Here is a 14608-nt window from a genome sequence, read left to right on the forward strand (position 1 = left end):
ACAGAGACAAGTTCAGAAGACCAAGGCACTAGTTTGGAGAAGGAATGAGATCAATTCAATTAGAAATTTCAAGACACTCCCAAAGCCCTAAATACCCAAGAAACAGAGGAATTCAAAACTCCTTTGAAAATTCATCAAGATATAGAGCCCAAGTCTGTTGGCGAATAATCTATACCTATGGATCAAGAAACAAGAACATCCCATCATGTTGAAATTATCCCTGCTCTACCCACATCAAAAATTATTTTGAAAGTGACAGAGATACCTCCACTTGATGTATTCTAGAGCCCTCTCCACAAGGTTGTAGTCAAAAGGCAAAGGAAAAGGAGAAGGGTAGATGCATTCGAATTCTCACCTAGAGATGAGCCGATGGACGTTGTTTGGAAGGACATGCCTTTCAATCTGACTGAGAACTTGACTAGACTGTCACAGTTCACAGGAGCATACGTGTTTCCCACTATGGACAAGGCTACTGAGTTCTCTACTCTGCTAAAGGAAAAGGAGGAAAGAATCGCGCAGCTTGAACAAGAGCTCGAAACTAAAAAAGAAAGCGCAAACAAACAGGTAGCCAAGCAGCTCACACAGTTGCAGCAGGACATGGAAGTCTTAAAAATAAGCCTTGAATCCGACTTATTGGCCAAAAACATACAGCTCCAGAAATTGCAGCAATCTATGGAAAGGTACACAAATGTTCCCACTACTGAGGAGTTCGTTAAGAAGGCTCTAGAACTGAACTCTCTTCTAGTTAAGTAGTAAGAGTATTTCTGCCAAATGTTGTCACACCACTCCCTACTTCATTACTAGTGACCAGCTCACAGACAAAGCCATTGACCGAAGAAAAGAGTTTAACGATTTAAACACCAAAATCTTCAATTTCATTAAATGGTAGGAATCAGAAGAGGGAAAGAATGCTAATCCACCTAAGATTGAGGAAACTCACAAAGACATCCTCTTTACTGATTGGGATACTAGGATAAAACAGGCCGAGCTGGCAGTCGCGATGGCAGTTGGAGTATCGATGAACATCATCAAGGCAGTAAATCATACCATGTTCGCTACCAATCTCATGAAGGAGGGTAATGGGAAAGAAATGCCTAACTTAATCGCTTTGAGTAAAGGTTGGCAAGAAAAAGTAGGGAATGAAAGAGATGCAATTACAAAACTGATTATGACCGACTGGGAGTCGTATTGGAATATCTGGTCAAGCCACAGAGCCAGATTATGACCCTCAATTGTTGTCTCCATGCAACTCAAGGGATGCTGCCACCTCTTGCCGATGCAATCTTTACAGGACAACTCAAATCCCATTTCAGGCCACCTCCTCAAATTCAATTGATGATTGATATTTGTGATTTAAAGGACAAGTTGGAAAACATCAAGTCATCCTCTTAGTTCTGTTTAGTTGATCTTTGTTTATTTTTAGAGTTAGTTACCTATGTAGGAGGAAGGTTGTTTGAAACCTCCTCAAATTTTGTATAATCTATTTTTGCACAATTAGTTAGAATAATATTGATACCCTTCTCATGCATTTAGAGAAGGGTCCATAATTTTATCAAAAATATTTGCAAAGAATGCACTATTGTAAGTTTGTGAATGCTTTGGTGAAATGATGGAACATGATCTTTTCTTTTAGATATCAGACTACTTTCCTTTGTTGATGCACTTTTGTATTCTTGGGAGACAATTTGATTTGAAGGAAGAATTTGGTATATGTCATTTGTCAAATGAGAAGGACTTCATGCATCTGGTACTATTATTGTGTATGCATAATTTTGTCTACATTTCATTAGTGGCAAAACTTTCTTTTCATGAACTATATGTGAGATTTACTGTTTCTGTGAAGCATTGATTGCACTTTTGTATTGATTCCATAACTGAGGTTTTGATTTTCATATATAACTCATTAAACATGTGATATATTTTATAAATTTATTTGACTAACTATTTAGTCAAAGGAATTATCTTTTACGTTATCATCTCCATTTAATTGTGTTCAATCTTTATTATCACATATTAAAAGGATAACTTTGTAGATCGCATACCATATAAGAATACCCGAGTTTATATTAGGATAAGTTAAGTTAGAGAAATTGCATCATAGAATAAGTCACTTAGATTATCATTATTCTATTGCAAAACATTCATGAACCACCCACTCTCATCTTAAAACCCATATTGGGAAACTGGTCCCATTATCCCCAGTCGGAGCCACCACTTTAAACAGAAAAGGAGTTGTCTTAAGGTCTGGACCGGGTGGTTATCCCCCATGTTTCGGCAACATAATTTTGAGGCTGCAACAGGTTGTTACCTCCTATCTTTGAATCTGAGAAATAGATTCGATCCCAAAACTCTTTTGCCTCCAGATGGAGAATTTCCTTATGGACCTCGAGATCAAGAGTTGCCTCAAAAAGGTTGGCTACAGATTCCCAACTAAAAAAATGTCATCGCCACATTGAAGGTGACCTATGAGCGCCACCTCTACAACTAGGAAGGCATTGCCAAGGAGCCATGAAGGCAATCAACCTGCAATGCAAACAACTCGAAATTGTGGTATACTGACCGAATCTGATGGACAAAACCACTTGATAGTAGGGTTCGCTAATTAAAGGGACTGAAAACACTAAATCTACACCATTGGTATTGTTATGTGAACGAAAAATGAAAATTGAAAATATACAACTCTTACACACCAAGAACTGCCTGTAATCCCAACCTTCATGAACACTAGTTATTAAAGGAGCTGGAAGGACTTGCAAAACGACACTATTGAAAAAAACATAAACCCTATTAAAACTAAATGGAGAAGGTACTTAGGTACCACACTCCATAAACCAACACTGGACAGCTTAAGGAATCCCGGCACGGTGTGAATTCTGAGGATTCGTCAAGGATAATATTGCAACTAGTTCAAACGATAGACCAAACCTGAAATTGTGAAGGAACAAAACAAAGAACATTGCCCCTTGTGTATAATAAATGATGGATTTTTAAACCAGGGAACGATGAGCAGTTACAGTTACAAACCGAACGACTAAGAGATGACCTAACCTCTGAAAGGATATAACACAACCATACATTAACAACATGAGTGAAATATAGGAATAATATACCTCTGCACAAGCTTGAATAGAACGATGGTTGCATAAATGCACAAACCGCGACCTTGACCTAATGCTTTTTCCACCCTGAGTCCATGACCATGCAAATATAACGAGCCGAGGACGTGAGAGACGAAGTGTGTAGAATGAAGTAAAGCGTAAGGACACTCTTCATAACGAGCCACATGTAGTGTATAAGCCAGTACTTTATCCTTCCAAGACATTTGAGCATGATTTTCTCATAAATGAGCTTACCTCAACTATCATAGATGACTTTGCTCACAACCAATCTGCTACAAGAGGGGAAACCCAGCTGAGAGTAGGCAGAAGGAATTTTGAAATAGTGGAGCTTAATGTACGCAAAGACATTACCTCCCACCTAATCACATTTAAGACTTGGCCAAGTGTGAAAGGTCTTGGGATACCAAAACTTGCCATGCAAAGGGCATGCGATGCCAGGTGTAGAGCATAGCTTTGCCACTGAGGGCCGCCACCCTATTCAGTAAATGGATTGTGCGCATGTCAATAATTATGATGTCATCGTTAAAACTTCACCGAAGAGCCATTATACTGGTAAACCAATTGTCGACCAAAACTTTCGTTATATCCCTCATCATGAAAACATTGCTGTGAAAGCACCCCTATCGGGGACTCAAGACAACTTGCTCATTGGTAGTATCTTTGTCATTTTGGTTTTTCTACCATGTTCTCCTTTTTTGCATATATACGTGCTCATGGAAACAATCTCTATAGTAACAAATTTTGTATCCTTAGTATTATTTATGGACAAAAGACTTATTATTGCATCCATGGTCTGGTTCAAGGTGGAGAATAGTTTGATATATGGCTTGTTAACAAATCAATAGAATATATATATATATATATATGATAGGGTGTCTTTTTTTAGAATATGGCTTCCAAAATATACCATTAAAATGTCATATGAATAAGTGTCCTATAAAATGAGTTATGGTTTTTTGGGCATGTGGTGTTGATAAAGCATGATATTGTAACAAAGTCTATATATAGATTAAGAATATTGTTACATGTTTATATATGTGTGTGTATGTGTATTTAATATTTATATTAATTGTTTTTTATAATTAATAATAATTTAAAATAAAGTTATAATTTAATTAATTTTTATGAATTTTTTAATTTTGGCATTGTGAAAATTTGTGAAGCTTATTATAAAGTATGTCTATCTATATTTACCAATCATTTAATTTATATAACTACTTTAATTATTAAAACCCATACATCATGTTTGACCATATCACTTTTCAATAACAAAATAATATACCAAAAAAAAAAACTTATCCATTCAACCAACCCTCAAAACTTTTTAGAAATTATACAATATCTTAATAATGTAATCTTACATATACGACCGATTTAATTATGAAAACTTTATTATATTAAAATATTTTTGTTTTCAAAAGTTAATTGTGTGAATTTAAACTAAATGTTCTTTAAACGGAACGTAACTCACAGGACCATTGTGAAAATTATATGAAAGAATAAAGTGTGAAACGAAATTCTAAATATAACTCACACAACCATTGCGAAAATTATAGGAAAGAATAAAGTGTGAAATGAAATAAATATGGTTCACTGTGCCAATTTAGTATTTATTATTTCCATTAATAATATCTATTTACTATTCAATTTAGTATTAGTTATTTCCATTATTGATATCTATTTACCATTCATAAAATGCAGGTGCATAATCATATTAATATATTTGTATATATTTGTAGCTATTCATTTTTTTATTTGTTATTATTAAAAAAATTTAAAATTTAATATTATAAAATTAAATATATTATTTTTAAATAAAATTTATTTATATTTATCTTAAATATGATTGGTTGAAATGTATCCCTTCTTATTGTATAATAATGACAAGAATTGTTGTTTGTGTACTTTATTATTAATTACTATGTACTATATCATTAATTACTATGTAGAACAAATATAAATAATTTGAAAAATAACATTATATATTAATTACTATGTACCATAAACACAAATGGTTTGTAATTAAATTCAAAATTTTCATTTTTCGTTGGTGTAAAATATTGAATAGACAAATTTTATGGGTTTTATTTTTTAATTTACAAAAAAATAATTTTAAAAATATAAATTTGAAATTTGTAAAAATAACATGTGTACAATTTGTACAACTCTCATTATATAAAAAGTTGTCATCATTCAATATTAAATAGATAATTATTAACTTGTTATCATTCTCTTCAATGTCAATTATATATATATATATATATATATATAAACTTTATTTACCAAAAAAATGTTTAATTATAATAAAAAAATTAATGAAAAAATGTTAAACAAATATTCATATAACTCATTTTACAATTTTATTATATTTTGCAGTACATACAATACATCATGACATTAAAATATTTTATTAAACTAAGTAGCAGGGAACACTAACTATATGACCTTGTTTATTTACTATTCCTTAAAATCGAAATACCTAATCCTCAATGGGTTAGTGTGGAAGCCGAATAGACAAAAGGAGTCCAAGAGACCTTGGGATGTGGAACCCAAGGGTCACAATATGTACTATAAATGTGTATCCGTTGTTAATAAAAATGTACTCTCATGTTTCATCCTTCATATTCTATTGTTGCCCATGTGTGTTTAACATGGTATCAAAGCCATGATGTGTGGCTTTTTCCCACCACTAGTTGGGTGGTCTTCTTCAAAATGAGTGCTCTGCCATTGTGCACTATTTTAGTTGTCCTCTCTGCCTTTTGCACTGTCCTTCCTGCAGAAATGTTACATTTACCTCACAGTGAATTCTATCAGCTATATTGTAGTCGCGATTTTCTGCCCATATTTTGCATTTCTGCAACTTGACATATCTGACCTCTATGTCTATCCCTTTAGGAGTAAGTGAAATATTTCTCGAAAAAAAATAAAATCTGTATACGTTATTTTTCTGGTGTTAGTACAATCACTCAGGCCAAAACACCTCCACAATTCCTGCGTTATCGATGCTCCCAAATTTAGCTTTCTGCATTGGTAACTCTCCTGTTAGTTTCTTGTCATTAAATTTTGTGCTTTGTCTCGTTATTATTTTTTGAATAATTTATGCGTTGAAGACAATCCATACCAAATTTTTTGGAATGGCTTGACTGTGATATGGTGTACGCTTGCGTGGTTGAAAACCGATGTGAAAGACTGTGCGTTAAAACTTCCACGACATTGAGTTTGGTCAAAACATGGAAAAGATGTTTTTGAAGGCCGAATTGTGTGAGCATCTTTAGAAATTACTGTGCCAAGGAAGAAGGCGAATTTTCCTTCACCAAAGAGGCAGAGTATTCCTGTAATTTATTGGCTCAAATTTTCCAGACCAAGAAGGTCGCCCTCTATTCCATTAGTGCTGTCATTTTCTATGGTCTGAGTTCTGCTTACCAAAGGGTCGAGTTTTCCACTGTCAAAGAGGCCTGCACATTGACTGAAGTTCTATCGCTCTTGGAGGATAAGTTTGGTGTTAGAGAACGGGGTCTTTATTATCAAATGGAGGATCAATTTATGTGGGTCGAGTTCAAAATATTTTAGTGCGCCGTGGGCTTCTCCCCAAATAGATTTACACCCTTGTACATGGGCTAAGCATTCCTTATAATCTTCCTTCACATTTAGTGAGTCTTGGGGGACGAGTTCCTAAGTATTTGGGTTGTAGCTGACTGCTGTATGAACTATGGCATTTACTGAGCCTATATGTATTAGATTTGAGACTCACTGTTGTAGCTACTTGTCAAGAAAACACTGTACATTCACTATGGAAAAAGGAAGATGAGTACGCAAATATTTGGAGCTTATGCTTTTGAAGAGTGCCTTGCTGGAATATCTTATTTGTATGGATGATATATCAGAGCCTCTTTGCTGAAGATAATCCCAAGTTCCTCTATCTCTGTGTATTGTAAATTCTGTTTGTGAGTTAATGAGATATCTGATCATATTTAATAATAAAAGAAATGTGTAGAATGTGTTCACAGTCTTCAAGAGCTGTGCCAGATGGTCCATTGGAATGCTACCCCTATTCGTTGTCTTGGTGATTTGTAAATTCAAACCCTGTGTTGATTTGAGCATTGGTAGTTCTTGCTCATGGTATCAAATTGCTGCTAGCATCAACAACATCATTGTGTAAATTCTAAATGTGTATTTCAGTGAAGAGTGAAGAAGTTTGTGGTTGCTACACTTGTTATTAGTATTATTTATGCTTGCTGGGTCTAAAGTTGATATCAAATTAATATTTTGAAGTTCTTCCACAAGTATTTGTCCCAAGCATATTATGTATTTACATGAGCCATCAACAAGGAATGCACCTATAGCATTTGATACACAAACTGTTTGTTAAAATACTACAGTGGACCAAACCATACAAACTCATGACTCTTTGTGGTTTTCTTTTAGTTATTCTGGTTGGGTTTCCTACAGTGGACTATTGTTTTCTTTGAAGAAAGTGGCCAGATCAGAGAATATTTGTTCGTACCCTAGTCAAAGCATTTATATATGAGCATTCAAGTACTGTCCATGACATGGTACTATAGTTGTTGAAGTTTTGATAGCCATCATTTCTGCTTTGAAAGTGAAGGAGTATTTGAAGGATCCAAGCAAGTTTGCAGTTGCTGCTGCCCCAGTGTGACATTGTATTTAAAACTCATTTTTTGTCTACATATATATGCATTGATTCCTTGATTTGACTGCTGCATAAGAGTTTGGTGGGCTGTATAAAGGCAATGACTGTTTTGACAAATAAAAGTAGTCTTTTGTGGAGAAAAGTTTAGTTGGTTGTATTGTCAAAACATAGCGCTAGTCATGAGTAAACTGTTATTTTTATATGGATTGTAATTGGTGCTTGCTGGTTGCACACTGATCATTTGCTACACATTTATAAAGGATATTGTTGTGTACTGAGAATGGGTATTACTTTTCTGCATTGAAGTAGTAGTTGTGATCAGTTTTTAAGGTGTAATTCTGACATTAAGGAAAAAATGGCCAAAATCAATGAAGTATTAGAGTTCCTCAAAACTCTCATATTGTCTACTACTCATGATACATTAAAAGTCAGCAAAGTTTTTCTCACAGACATATAGGTCTGTTTACAAAATGCACAAGAGAAAATTGAATTTTTGTAGCTCGAATCTTAGCTACAGCAAGAAGAATTAAAACAAAGGAGTCATTCTGAACATGTTTCTATTCAGAACATTAAGACTGCAACCCATCAGACGCAAGTCAATAATGTTACAGTTGGCTCAGATTTAGCACCCAATAATGCAACAATTGTACATGCAAACGCAGAAACTCAGTCTGCACTTCCCAAGCCCATCATCAGACCTTGGGAACAACTTGTCCACAACAAGCACATAACTGGTTTTGGATATGAAAAGGACTTGTCCTTTCATATTCCAGACTACTCCAAACCAATCCAATTTCAAAGTGTTGGATTCATTCATGACAGTTCACCTAATCTTCATGACTGTTCATCGCCAGCTATTCCAGATTCTGCCCCTCTTCCACAACAACAACAACATATTGTGAAATGTCAACACTATGACCGAGTTGGCCATTTGAAAGATCACTGTTTTGATCTTCATCCATGTAAGCACTGTCATAAAACCACCCATTCTTCACACAAATGCTTCAGAAACAAATGTCCTACAAGAACAAAGATTCATCTTGGATGGATCACTTCTTGGCAATGGGCATCAACAGCCAAGAAGATATTCCAATCACATGTCAGAACTTGTTCCAGAGTATTGAATAGTCTTGCAGTTGAGTTTTTTTCCATTATCTCACCTTGTATCTGACAGGGGGGGAAATGATGGTCATCTACAAGCTTCAAAGTCACATCAAGCGAGCCTGAGCCACGATCTGCCACACCAGTTTCAGTTGGTAATCTGGGACACTTCCTCTAGCAGAAGACTTTAGCTTCTTGCCAATTTCGGAAGAATTCCAGGAACAAAATTGGGGACACTTCCTCTAAAAGAAGACTTCAGCGTTTTGCCAGTTTTGGAAGAGTTCCAAGAATTGCATTAAGCATTCCAGAGTTGTTGGTCATCCTTAAACCATCACAGGTTGAGACTTCCCTTTTCAGGTTGAAGTTCTCCCTTTTATGCGAGGTGAGACCTCCCTTTCATGGTTGAAGGTTTCCCTCTTCAAAACAATAGGAGCACTTCCTCTAGCAGAAGACTTCAACTTCTTGCCAGTTTTGGAAGAGTTCTGGAAACTGCACTAAGCATTCTAGTGTTGGTGGTCATCCTCAAACCACCACCCTTTATACCAACATTTCAGAGAGCACATTCAGCCTAGTGCTGCCATGCATTTTTGCACATTTTGTATTACAGCTCTCTTCTTGGACTCATACATAACCTTTCGGATTAAGGGGGAGAATGTTGGACACCTAATCCTTAATGGATTAGTGTGGAAGCCGAATAGACAAAAGGAATCCAAAAGACCTTGGAATGTGGAACCCAATGGTCACAATATGTACTATAAATGTATATCAGTGATTAATAAAAATATACTCTCATATTTTATCCTTCATATTCTATCACTGCCCATATGTGTTTAACAATAATTTTATTTTATTAAACAATTTGGTATTGTTATGTTCACTAATAATATCTATTTACGATTCCTTAAAATCCAGATAAATAATAATATCGTTTAGTTAAACAATAGTCATCTACTCTTTCAAAAAATCCAAATAATCAAACATAATAGAACCCAAATAGGAAAAAAACAACCATATGTCCACACCAAATAAAAAAGACCTTAACACCCGTGACTTTTTAAAAATTTCTCTTTCGGATGGTCCATTATTACTTTCTAGGAAAATAACAACCCTGTCCCATGTGCAGCGAGTTCTAAACGCTACACCCAAACTAGAAGTCAAGCAAACGTAAAATTTCTGCGCCACAGTCCTAGCGATTTCGATTATATTGAATATTTTATTGTTTGCAGCAAAGAAATTTCTACACTTTTAAACAGGGCATGATTGCGTCCTTTTGTTTCTTTCATTTATTAAGGGCATGATTGCGTCCTTTTCTTTCTTTCATCTATTCAGATTTTGACAATGGGTTTAGAATTTGACATCCACACAAATAAATCCAGAAGAGTTGTTATTAAATTAAGATTTTGAAAATTTGATATCCAGACGAATCTAGAAGAGTTGTTATTTTATTTTGTTTTTTCATTTGTTTTGATGATAAACTACATTTATTTTATTTTAGACTAAAAATTCCTTTTATATAGATTTTGAAAATGAGTTTAGAATTTGATATCGAGACGAATCTAGAAGAGTTGTTATTAAGATTTTGAAAATGGTTTAGAATTTTATAAATGACATGGCAGGTTAAAAGATTACTCACCAGTAGCATGTTTTTAAATATATATAAGAATTTATTATAATATAATTTTCAAATAGTCGAGTTTAACTAATAAATAAAATGGTTTTTTTTTTATTCTGATATTTTATCTGAATAATTTTGCTATGATTTTATACAAAAAAAAATTAAGAATAATAACTCTAAGCTATTTAATTCTTAAATTTCAATTTACTAAAAGTTATCAAAGTATTTAATCCATTTATGTATTAAAAAATACATTTTAAACCATAAAAATCATAATGTAATGAGAAATTATATTTTAAAATTCTAAAAATATATTTTATCTATTAATTAAAAAATTAAAAATAATAACTCCAAGCTATTTAATTCTTAAATTTCAATTTACTAAAAGTTATCAAAGTATTTAATCCATTTATATATTAAAAAATACATTTTAAACAATAAAAATCATAATGTAATGAGAAATTATATTTTAAAATTCTAAAAATATATTTTATCTATTAATTAAATTACACCATCATCAAACTTATTACTAAATATTATCTTTAAATATAAATCAAATAATTAATAGGATTTTAAAAACAATATAACTTGAATTAAGACTTCGCAATATATAAAAAATACGTTTCACTTTTCCATATACTTCCCTTACTTTAAAGAATAGTGACTCTAAATTAAATAAAACTGTTTAAATCATATACCATACCCAGTGATATACCATTTATGAAAACAAAAATTATATATATATATATAAACTTATGGATTCCGTTAAAAGAAGATATAATATTTTTTAAAGAAATTGTATGTTGGGTCACGATTTTACATATCTCTTCATGATATTTAATGTAAAGAGCATAAATTTGTTTGAGAGTTTTATAATATTATAAATGTTAATAATTTTTTTTTAGAGTTTAATAATTTTTTATTTAAATATTTGTCATGGTTTATTTTTTTATTTGGTTTTGATGATGAATCACACTTATCTCAAGTCAAAAATTCCTCTTATATAATTTTTCACATTTTTTTTATATGATTTTTCATATATTTTAAGATTTACATTCAAATCAAATTATATGAAATTTATAATCAAATTTAATTATTATATAGAATTCATAGTTCTACCTAATTTCCCACTAATTTTATTAAAAGAATAGATTAAAAATGAAAATAAAAAAAAAATCTAAAAGTTAAAATAGTTAAACTTTTCCCTACCAGATTCATAATTTATCCTATCTCGGATAATATAATTTATACAATTTCAGAGAAAACTCTTTTACAAAAATCAGAGCTGCTTCTCTTCTTTAACCACTTCAAAAACCTGTGTTATAGCTCTGTTTTCACATACAGTAAGAGCTCTGTTTTTCACTCACAGTAACAGCATTGTTACACAGTAAAATCTCTTACACAGTTCAACTAAAACCTCCGTTTACAAAGTATAAAATCTGTTTCTGTTCTATTTCTTTTTACCACAGTAAGAATTGCTTCTTTTCGTATGCACAGCAACAAGATTGCGTACATGCTTAGTTATAAATGAAAATGGATTTGTTTAAGAAGACCGAGGAATTGTCAGGATGGTCAAACGTGCTTTAAATTTGGGTAAAAAGATTTCAAAATATCTGGTAGATACAGTTTTAATGGTGAAAATAAATTCAGCATCTAAAATTATAAAATTAAACTGATTTTATTTGAATTTACAAAAATTCGATTTAGCATTTTCAAAATATGACCAAAATTTCCATAATTTTTAAAGAAAAAAATATAGCATTATCGTTAGACTAGGGCAAGAAAAATTACCATAAAGCGCTCAATTCAATTTATTATGCATCGTCATAAGATTCTTTTTGTACACCAGGAACGGGACAGTTATGGAGATCCAACGGGGTAGTTGGTTGTTGACTCTAATTCTTTGTTCGTTTCGCTGCTTGTTCAAAGGTACCGTGAGTTACGGAAACCAGACATTGCAGAAATTTCCTTGTCTGAATTGCTTAGAAGATGCCACGAATTTCTCAAGATTCAGATATGGATGTTGTTTCATCACGCTAACTCTGTTGACTCCGCCACTTATATTGAACTGAATGAGGGGCAATAGTGTTCGCCGGCACTGTCTTACTTTTTCCTCCATATACGTATTTTTGGGGCAATAGTGTTCGCCGCCACTGTCTTACTTTTTTCTCCATATACGTATTTTTGGGCATCGTGCGGCAGCGAGGATAACAGTCGGCAACCAATAAATCCCATGCTATTGGGCCATTAATGCATAAGATTTATTGGTTGCCAGCACCTTATGGCTACCATGAACCATGAAAGACATACATATCCATGGACATTCCGGAAACTCCATCACTCTACCTCCGGCAAGCTCCAGTATTCAATGTAATTAATGCAGATATAGTACAGCCCGACCCGACATCCATCGTAGCACTCCTTCCTAGCATATTTCAAACTCAGCCAGCGGGAAATTTCAAAATTTGAAATGAAATATGGTAGGGACTGTATGAATATTTCGAAAATCCGTAGGATCACTTCTCATATTATCTTTCAATTGGCAATTGCCTGTCTGAGCCATGCTCAATCTGAGCAGATGAATGGAAATGGCGAGGGGCCGGAGATCGGTATCGATCTGGGGACGACGTACTCGTGTGTGGGAGTATGGCGGAATGGCAGAGTGGAGATCATCGCCAACGAACACGGGAATCCAATCACTTCCTCCGTTGTAGCCTTCAATGATAAAGAGCTCCTTATTGGAGAATCCGCTGAGAACCAAGTTGCCAGAAATCCCCACAATACAGTTTTTGGTCAATAATCATCAACTACCATCTATACGATTTTATTTGTTACATTCTTCCTCTTTCCGTCAGAATTGAATATGTTTTCGGGGTCTTTTGTTCTACTCCGATATTTTCATACTGAGTTGTATGTTTTCGGGGTCTTTTGTTCTACTCCGATATTTTCATACTGAGTTGTTTTGTTAACATATTGCAGATGCAAAGCGGTTCATTGGAAGGAAGTTCTCTGATGCGTGCGTTCAGAGCAATTTGGGGTCATGGCCTTTCAATGTCATTCCAGGAGCTGGTGATAAGCCCATCATCGTTGTGACATACAAAGGGGAGGAGAAGCATTTTGCAGATGTTAGGATAGATTTGTTCAAGAAGTGCATGGAGACGGTTGAAAAATGCCTGAGGGGCGCCAAGATGGACAAGAGCTCGATCCATGATGTGATTCTTGTTGGTAGGTCTACTATGATTCCCAGAGTGCAGTCCTTATTGCAAGGAACTCTGGAAGAATATTAACCCAGATGAAACCCGTTTGTTTTCTAATATTAAATACTCTTTTCCATCGACTCCGAGATTTAATTGTCTTACACATTAATATCATTTAAAACGTTTATTAACAATTTGTTTAAGTGGATTTAAGCAGTATCGTGAACATCTGAATTCTGATCAAAGGCCTTTATGTAGAAGTTCTCGACTGTTATTATCAATACCAAGGATCTCTCAAGTTCTTGATTGTTCTTATCAATACCAAAGGCATGGATCTCTCTAACCGAAAAATTAAGGATGTGGCATCGATCTATCACAATACATATTTTGGCTTCAATATCGTTTCAATATACATAGTTTTCTGTATATCATTTCAATATATATAGTTTTGTCTATATCGTTTTAAAAGGCTTCAACAATATACATAGTTTTCTATACATCGTTTAAACCGATATAGTTTTTTATAGTATTTTATTTTTATTTTTTTACACTATAGTTTTCTTTTGCATCTCGTAGTTTTCACTCTAGTTTTCCTCTCTTGAATGGTATAGTTTGCATTCTGTTGGCGATTCCGTATAATCTATAAGTATGATAAATTTATTAAGAGTAAGAGTTTTCCCTCTGGCATGGTATGGTTTGGATGATAAATTTATTAAGAGTAAGAGTTTTCCCTCTTGCATGGTATGGTTTGGATTCTGGTGGAGATTCCGTATAATCCAGAAGTACGATAAATTTATTAAGAAAATCACTAGCAAACACATTATTGTATAATTTTTTTATTACATTGTAGAGGAAATTTATTACAATATTAAGAGTAAATGGGATTATATATTGCATTTTAATATATTTTGTATTATTATGGGCA

At 33.4% G+C, this 14608-nt stretch overlaps 1 protein-coding gene across 1 annotated transcript; it reads left to right on the top strand.

The window, feature by feature from the left end:
- The first annotated feature begins 12976 nt into the window (after nucleotides 1–12976).
- On the top strand, nucleotides 12977–14012 carry LOC149186478 (heat shock cognate 70 kDa protein 1-like). The gene is made up of 2 exons (XM_089412620.1): nucleotides 12977–13278; nucleotides 13466–14012. The coding sequence occupies exons 1-2, from the start codon at nucleotides 12978–12980 to the stop codon at nucleotides 13771–13773; spliced, it is 609 nt and encodes a 202-aa protein (XP_089268746.1). The 5' UTR covers nucleotide 12977; the 3' UTR covers nucleotides 13774–14012.
- The last annotated feature ends 596 nt before the right edge of the window (nucleotides 14013–14608 follow it).

This window comes from Pinus tabuliformis, chromosome 3_1, assembly GCF_031772625.1.
Source record: "Pinus tabuliformis cultivar Carrire ecotype Pingquan chromosome 3_1, CPIR1, whole genome shotgun sequence".
NCBI lineage: Eukaryota > Viridiplantae > Streptophyta > Pinopsida > Pinales > Pinaceae > Pinus > Pinus tabuliformis.

What these genes read in the sequence shown, in the direction of transcription:
- LOC149186478 (XM_089412620.1), top strand. Translation starts at nt 12,978, where the DNA reads ATGAATATTTCGAAAATCCGTAGGATCACTTCTCATATTATCTTTCAA. An exon ending in TCCCCACAATACAGTTTTTG is followed by an intron (nt 13,279 to 13,465) that starts GTCAATAATCAT and finishes AACATATTGCAG; the next exon opens with ATGCAAAGCGGTTCATTGGA.